This window comes from Gigantopelta aegis, chromosome 4 (genome assembly GCF_016097555.1).
Source record: "Gigantopelta aegis isolate Gae_Host chromosome 4, Gae_host_genome, whole genome shotgun sequence".
In the NCBI taxonomy this organism is placed as follows: Eukaryota; Metazoa; Mollusca; class Gastropoda; order Neomphalida; family Peltospiridae; genus Gigantopelta; species Gigantopelta aegis.
The window spans coordinates 111,972,088-111,981,274 of NC_054702.1; the positions used below are offsets into that span (position 1 = coordinate 111,972,088).

At 32.5% G+C, this 9,187-nt stretch overlaps 1 protein-coding gene across 2 annotated transcripts in view; it reads left to right on the forward strand.

The window, feature by feature from the left end:
* The window catches only part of LOC121371790 (inner centromere protein A-like), a 43,109-nt gene extending 34,343 nt beyond the window's left edge, over nt 1-8,766 (forward strand). For both annotated transcript variants that reach the window (XM_041497937.1, XM_041497938.1), the window contains exons 14-18: nt 1,534-1,721; nt 2,174-2,282; nt 3,111-3,328; nt 4,959-5,089; nt 6,320-8,766. In XM_041497937.1, coding sequence (XP_041353871.1) covers nt 1,534-1,721; nt 2,174-2,282; nt 3,111-3,328; nt 4,959-5,089; nt 6,320-6,495 — 822 coding nt within the window. In that variant the 3' untranslated portion in view covers nt 6,496-8,766. The remainder of the gene's footprint in view (nt 1-1,533; nt 1,722-2,173; nt 2,283-3,110; nt 3,329-4,958; nt 5,090-6,319) is intronic.
* Nucleotides 8,767-9,187: the final 421 nt, after the last annotated feature.

The following is a 9,187-nucleotide window of genomic DNA, read 5'->3' on the forward strand; positions in this document are numbered from 1 at the left end:
TGTTTTTATACCCCAAACCACGAAAAATTAAGACCACGAAAATTTCCGGTTATACGGTAATGTGTGCCAAAGATAAGGTCCTGGATTTTGGTCACTGGTATAAAAACACCATAGCAACAATAGACTTAACATAAAGGTACAGCTCTCAAATTTTGCACACATTAACTTTAAATCATAAACTATATGAATAAAAAGGTTTTGTAGGTTAAGGATGGTTCAATACTATAAAATTAAATAATTTAATACATAGTAATTTTTTTTTTTTTTTTTTTTTTGTGAAAATCATTTTGCATATTTATGAGCTATATAAGCTCCAAATTATAAATTAAGCAGTAAAATCCAGTAGCTAGTAAATTTCTAAAATAATAAGTCAAACACAATATACAGAGTGAGATTATTATTATAACTTTTAGATGGTTTTAACATTCTGATTCCAGAGATAATCCATGGAAGGTTGCGTGTTTTTGGTGGGGTTTTTAAATTGTTTTTTTCTTGGTTTTTTGTTTTGTTCTTTATTTCTTTTTTTTTTACATGAAATAACTAACGTCATTTTCCTAAAGTCACATCCTGGGTCACTCGGGAACAAATTTGTTTCAAATTCCGTCCCCGTCATCATGATCGTCCACATCCCAGGAATAATAGGAAATTGCATTTGTCCACTCATTAACCGAATTGGATCCACTTAAATATAGATTGTTCAGCTTAGTAAAAGCTCTAGCAAGAAGAGCGTCTTTTTTACTCACTTTAAAATAATCAAAAAGTAAAGTAACTGATTGGAATGGTACATAAATTCGCATTTAAAAATATGTCTTCGAAGAAAAAACGTAGCGCAGCCATCTTTTTTTTCTTCCTTTGTGTTTTTCTTTGACTAACCACTGTAAGCTTGAATGCTACGATTACCCAGAAAGCTGCAGTGACCTTGTCAGTGACCAATCAAAAGGTGTATATCACTTAGCTAAGATGTCTGCCTAGTAACAAACTGGTTTGTGTATGGTCAGTTTTCGATTCCTATTGGCTTACAGCTAAGTCATACCCACACGTCACTGAAAGGATGGTGAAGAGGAATTATTTTGGCGCAATTTGATACCAAATATGAAGCTATTCTCCAAACGGCTACCACAATTCAAAGTGGTGAAAATTAACAAAGAACAGCCTAACTCGGACCATTGTTTCGACTCTGAATAATAACCCAACTAAAAATCGTAATAAAAAGTATTTAGACGTTATTAAATGAAACGAGGTTAGTTTGAAATGATAACTTAAATATGTAGGTACTGTTTTCTGGCAAAATCGTAATTTTCACCAGGTAGTGCAAAATCGGCAGCTGCGACATGCGACTGATTTCGCTAGAGCGGGTCACAAATGATTTACCTTGTTGTATAGTCAACAAATTTCATATTGTAATAATGACTAATTATTAATAATACATCATTACTGTAAAGATAATAATATTGTGTATGCATTCTTTGGTGAGACTTTATATTTTGTGTGTGGTACTTTTTTTTTAAATGGTCAATTCTTTTTTTAATTTAGGAGGAGGAATTGAAACGACATGAGGATCAGTTACAAAGAAAAAGGGAATATGAGGATCAAGAACGTCAGAAAAAAATGGCTGAGGATCGTAAAAAATATGACAGGGTTGCCGACCTTGAAAGAGAAAGATTAGCTGAACTGGAAAAACAGAGGGAAATTAGAGAAAGACAAAAGCTGAAGGAAGAACGGTATGTTTCTTTCCTCAAAATCACTTTTTCAACTAATAAATTATTGTGAGTCTTTGTGTTTTGGACTAACAAATCATACTAATTAGGGAACATTATGTTTTAGCGAAATCTCTTTTGAAAATTGATTAGCAACTACTGTTTAATGTTTTAAAACTGTAGAGATCTCTAAAACTTAAGTAGCGATGCTGAACAAAATGTTGCCTGCTAATGCCTGGCTGGACATATTTTAAGGTTGTTATATGGCTCCTTAAATTAGGATAATTCGAAAGTTTAGAATTAGTGTTAAAATTTGATCTGATACGGAGGCAGACACATAGGTTACTGACGAATTTTCATTCAAATCAAAAGACATGCCTGTATTTATAATAAAGTGTAACAGAATTTTGTGTGTGTGTATTCAGTTTAGTAAAGCATGATTATTAATTAATGTTTGTCAAATTGTGTTATTGTAGAGAAAGAGCTCACGCACGTGAACGAGCGGAGAAGGAAAGACAAGAACTGGAAAGGCGGCGGGAACGAGAAATAGCTCTCAAGAAAGAGATGGATAAATTGAAGGAAATGGTTTGTTGCAGTTTTATTATGTATCATTGTGTCATTAATACTATGGTAATCACAGCTATTGAGCCTTTTGAAGAAATCTCTTTGTAATAAATAAACTTACTTTTAACAAGTGGGCTACTTGACATCCCTGCTGTATAAAAATACCTCCTATTATTATTTCAATTTTCATTTGAACTAAAGCAGACATTTTTCTTAAACAGGCAGGAAATGTTACAGACATAGAAAAAAATGTCATCAATTACTGTGGGCTTACAGAAGTTACTCATTTCATCAAGTTCTTATGCACAAACATGTAATAAATGATCATTTATTTAAATGTTACTTGTAAAGCTAAAACTAGCAAAAAGTTCTAAAATTATTACTACAGATGCATACGGAAAATATGCAGTATCTAAAGCACTTGTATAGCCTTGGATGACAAGAGTTTGCTTACAAATTGAAAAATAATTAGAGAACTATTATCAAAATAATTTTGTTGTGAGTCATGTTAGCCACCAGTCCTTGCTCTTTGGGACTATGTGTTACAAGGATCGTTTGCTTGTAGAACTGTTGGTTTTTATTACTTTTTTTACCACTTATTGACGTCATCTGTTATGCATTTATGTCGTGCATTTGTTTACCACAGTATGACCCATGAGATCTCATGACAATATGATACTGCTAAAGTTACACAAATAATTTACCCATAAATAATCGGCCATTATATATAAATCAGAATGACCTGCATTTCTTTATGTTTCAGTTTGATATGATTTGTTTAACACGGAGAGAAGATGATTAGTAAGAGAATTAAAGAATATTTGGAAATTAATATTTATTTTTCACCAGGAAAAACGAAGACTACAGCTACAGCAGCAGGAGGAGATGAAGAAAGAAGAGCAGAAAAAGCAACATCTCAAGTTGAAACAGATGATAGAGAAACATAACAATGATGTCCTCAACAAAGGCGCGATGCCCTCGGCCCTCATTAACATTAACAGTGTCACGAACCTCAATGCCACCGTCACGCTCGACTCGTCCTCCACATCAGGCAACAAAACAGACTTGTACGTTTTAGTCACTCAGCAGGGTTTAGTAATATTTTTATTAGAATTGACACCAGCATTTTAGATTTTTTATATATTTGTAACTTATAACATATCTGGATATTTGTTGATGTCATTATTGCATCCAAATCTCTTTAATTTGTGGACGGTTTGTGGAATTATTGTGACCTGGTCCCTTGTCAGGTGATGAAGGTTGGCAGAAGATTGTTAGACGCTACGGATTAAAATCCATCTTTTCCCCATACATTAATGTTAGTGGATGGTTCCTGTTAATGCATAATTGTTAGTAATGTCCACTGTGATACTCGTACTTATATAATCAGACATTCTAATTGAACACATTTGTAAGATGTGATTGGATCTGTACTGAAACTTAGTAGTAGTTATCCTTGCAACTGTTGGAATTAACCTGCATGATTATTGTTTTGTGATGTACCATATATCTTCGCCTATAAGTCAAATTTTTTTTACCCAAAAATTATTTTATAACTTGGGGGGTCGACTTATAAAAGGGTAAAAAAAATTCACCCAAAAAAATTACCGTTTTGGGGATTATTTTACAAGTTTTATTGTTGAAGTTTGCCCTGTATTTATACTCAAATATGTTAATTTGACACATTTGTTTTTTATAACCTTTTTTTTTTGACATTAGAACGGTTTTGGTTATGCAAAAAGCCGTGCGATCTCACTCGCATGCCAAGAGAACAGTCCACTTAGTTAAAATAACAGTCATCACTAATAGCAAAAATGTCAACAATACTAACTACCTGTTGCCTGAGTTTATTTTGAAATCTGGTCACTGGCATTAATGGTTGTTCAAACAATGTTTTGTTGGTGATTAACTTCAGCTTAGACTGATATCTGCAGTTCACTGGGGACATACATAAAAACCAGTGTACTTTCCAGAGTTATCCTCCTTACATGTATTAATATGGCGGCAAAACGTGATCAACTGATACTTTCAGTTTTATTGTACTGATCTGTTGTCAGTGTTTATAAATAAAGTTGTTGTCTGTGCACAAAACCATGCTGTACAGTGCCATACGGTAACAGCCAAACAGCTTTCACTATCTACTAAGGGAATATTTCGTTTTGATGCTATGTTACTTGTTTGCGATGTAAAAAACGTTAAAACCGAAGTTTTTAAAATAATTTTCATTTGTTCAAATATTGTACATTATTGTTCTCATGTGCTGAAAATAAGAAATACTTCAATATTTATAAGTTGTTTTTCATGGGTCGACTTATAAACGGGTCAATAAAAAAAATATGTTTTCAGGGCTTGAAATTAGGGACTCGACTTATAGGCGAACATATACGGTAGTGAATATCACAAGAAAACAACAGTGTAAACTGTTGAATGAAACATAAGAATAGTGATAGTTCTTGTTTGAAAAGTATAGCAAATGTATATTCTTTTTTCCTGTCAATAATACTTTTCTGATATTGTGTCGGATCTCTTATGGTAGAGTATTCATATTTTAGTGGGGGTGGGGTGGGGGTCAGGTTTTTTTTCTAAATCCTGTATTTGTGTTCCATTGGTTCAGATCCGAAAAAGTGACATGCTAATATTTGTTTGTTTTTTCACTTAATTGCCTGAAATCCTTGTATTTTTGTTCTGCTATTTCAGATCTGTTATGGCGATGAGTGTGAAGTCGAAACATTCTCACGAAGAGAACTATAATATCACTGAGCTCCACAGCGACGACTCCACCGACGATGATGAAGCACCCAGGAAGAAAATTCCAGCCTGGGCACAAGGTAACATAGCTAACTGGCAGCGTGTCTAATGCTTGCATAATTATATAATTAAATTTCTGTTGCATTCATTACAACACAACATCATCCCATTTGTCCAGACAGCAACGGAAGTTTGTTCATTTCTCGATGAACGTAAAAATTACGTCATCAGGGAACATCATATCTGATGATGTCATTTTTTATGGGTAAATTGTCTTACTGAGTTGTTATTGTTTATGGTCCAAAAAATATTTATAATAAAGTATGCACTTTTAGTGTTGTTCTTAGCATTTATGATTCAAATTTAATTATAAGTATTGTCTGTTATTTCTTTTACATTCATCTGGGTATGGAATTTTTTTTTTTATCAGCAAACTTATGTTAGAAAAGCTTCGCCAAATCACACAATTTGAGGATGATTTTTTTTTTTTTTTTTTCATACCCCGATGAACGTAAAAGAAATAACCAGACAACCCTTAAATACAGATGCATATTTTAAAATTTGATTAAATGACACTGTTGATTGTAGTTTTAAATATATTATAACATATTGAGGACCAAGAATACCAAGACATTACGTTTGTGGTATCTGGGTTAGCTGGAGATGGTGAGATAGCCATCTTTGGTGTGCTTTGGTTTTGTGAAGAAACATAGTTAAAGAGGAAATAACTTAAAATGTTTGTATTTAATTAAAAAAGAAAGAAAGAAGTATTTTGACCTTAAAATGATATTAAAGAGATTATAATAAAGATTATGTAAGATACCTGGGTTTTATCACCTATGTATTTAAACTCCGATAATTGGCACCATTCCCCGAAGACTGTCATATTTATATTTCCAATTTGGAGTAAAAATGTCCTACTGAATGTAAATAATATCCCTCCTATAATGTTTCATAATGTAAAATAGATATATTATTTTGAATAAATACAATTACATGTATACATGTAGTATTACTCTTTTAAATTCTAACTTAGCTTAATGAGGTATTTTTGAAATGAAACTGAAAATTATATATTGGTAAAACGACGCTAATTTTCCCAAAATTAAAGCCATGGGTGTCGTCAAATTTGAGAAATAAAACCCTGGATACTGTTTCCCTCTGAAAACTGATTAGAAATTGTACAAACTAAATGAAGAACCATACATTACTAAATGAAGAACCATACAATCTGGAGTCCAACTGGGTTTTTTTAATGAAATAAGTGTCTCGGTGACATGGTTACTTATGTTACTGTTTCTTCTTTTTAGGTCAAACACTGAAAGCTGCTTTGATCCAGCAACACTATTTCCCTCCTGACCTGGATGCCCTGTTTCCCAAAATTGTGCCACCAGACTTGAAAGATATGTTTGCAAAGCAAAAGCCACGATTCAACAAACGAGGCAGCTCAGCCATTTGGGATTCACCACTTTTTAAGCAATATTGACTTTGTAAATAAGAGCAAGAATGAGGTTTATTGTGAATAAAATTCTGTATTAATTTATGTGAAGGGAACCAATGTCAGGGTACTCGAGCCTCATGGAAAATCCTGGAAAGTGCTTTGAAAAAGTCTTTAAATCGCCTGGAAAAATAATTTACAACCTTAAAAAGTCCTGGAATTTTTATTTATTGTCCCCAAACCAGGCACCGAAACAAGTCGAGACCCATCATTTAGGTTACCAGAAGATTACCACATTAGCAAATTAGAACAGTCCACATTTCACCTCTGCACTGAAGATCAATGTCACTGTTACCAAAATTTTTATATCATTGCTCTAGCGACTTTATTACTCTTTTGTGATTTTCATGAAACTTCAAACATAAAAATAGGATGAATTAATCATAGGGGGATTTGCAATGCCTTTTTAATATTGATCTATCTACTGGTGTAATTTTATTGAAACCTTAACTTAAGTTGAAAAGAAAACAGGTACATCTATATTTGTGTGTGTGCGTGCCAAATTGTGATGATGTCATATTTAGTACAGACAGTAATTGGTTATATAAGTGCCAAATCATCAATTAATATTGTGCATTACACCAGTGCATGATACTTTTTCAGTAAAAAATTTAGATTTTTATTTCCCTGGTTATGAGTGCATGCTGCAATAATAAATACTTGTAATTATTAAATGTTTTCATATTTGTTGTCATTCGTGAAGGAATACTAACATAATATGCAGTAATTTCTTCTCTTTTTTTTAAGAAGCATATATTTTTAGTACCATTATTTTAACACTCCTATTTGGTATGTATTGTTTGTGTTGAATTTTAACACTTGTATATCCAAGAGACCTCGAACTTCCCAATGACAACCAGCAGTGCTGCTGTAAATTGCTTTTGCAAACTTTATTTTTTGTATAAAATTGCTAGCTTTCAAGGGATGTTATTCCATGTAATTATTAAAACATATTTTGGGTTTTGTAAACCAATCACCAGGACTTAGTTTTGTAAACTGAATTCTGCTTGAAATACTGGAGTTTGAGTGATAATATATTTTCACTGAAGATTACGACATATACTGATGGAAAGAAATAAGGATACACAGCAAAAAGTGACTGCAACCTAAACCCTTGTCCATACTGTCCAGAAATCTTGTGACTGGCATTCAATCCAACATTACTGACATTCAATCCAACATTACTGACATTCAGTCCCACATTACATTTTAAAAGTTTTATAGACTATACAAGGCTGGCAGTGAATTAAATTTGGTCTACAATACAAAATGTTCCCGTATTTCTTTCTGTCGGTATATTATGTAACTTCACAATGCAATGAAAGTAAAACCATATGTTGTCTGCTACTAATTATAAAATAATATAATTTTGTGGTTTTAAATTTTGTTATTTCAATTAATATTTTATATAGCCAAAGCATAAAATATATATACGTTGACAATTTTGATAATTCAATGATGTGCTCATTACAATATTCTTAGTACTGTGAAATAACGATTTTTAAAAAAAAATGCTGTCCATTTATGTCACAATGTATACTTTTTGTTTTGACAGCATTATATATTGTAAAATGCTGCTGCTGTTCATATCAGTATATTTGTAGATGCTGCTAGGTTTCTTGCTTTGAATGACTAATATTGTGTTATACAGTTTTAACCATCATTTCTTACCTATTGTACAGCATGTGATAAAACAAAATCCACCTTTTCCAGGATATCTAAATAGTGAGTGAAAAGGTGAGGTCCATGTGATATATTTTTTATGTACCATCAGACACCTTTCCATACTAGCAGAGAAAGAAACTGATGCAAGTGGTCATGGAATTAGGAAATTCCACTTATTTTTAGATTTCATTTCTTAACTATAAATATTTTTAAATAATGTCTGTACATATCAGTATTTTATCATACACAATGTTGTAATTTAGTTTTTATAAATATTTCACTGCTGCACTTTCTGATGCCTACTTCATTATTGCATTGCTTTTCAGTTTTGGGTTTGAATTTAAATTCATTATCAAGCAATTGAGAACGTAGAGCTATAACAATAATACATTTATGTTTTAATGAATATTATATACTGGCAGGTGAGTATAAAATGTTAGAAAGTCAGCGACATAAATTAAGTTTCAATATGTTTGATTCTGTTATAAATTACTGACCTTTAGTCGAGACAAGTGCTATCTCAATATCAATTTCTCAACTGTATAGCTGTAGCTGAACATGGTTTTGTGGAATAAATCTGTACATGAACATGTATTCATCGACTTGTTTTGCTTTGTAGCTGAAATTATATTTATGCCAGTATACCTGAATTTGCCATAATTATTCAATTTTTTTTGGCATAAATGATTTAATCTTATATTATTACATATAATACACCATTGTGCGAGATTCTGGTTGGAGTTAATGTTAAAATATTGTGTAGGTAATGTGATGGAAGGCGACTTGTTTACTGTCGGCATGGTGGATCAAATATGTACTTGCTGTAGTTGCCCCTAACAGTGCAATGCATACATGCAGTGTTGTCAGTTATAGGGTGTGCGATGTAGCCTAGTGGTCAAATGCTCGCCTGCTGCATGGTCGGTCTAGGATTGATCCCTGGAAGTGGTCCATTGGACTTTTCATTCCTGAAAGTGGATCATGACTAGAATATCAAAGGCTGTGGCATGTGCTGTCC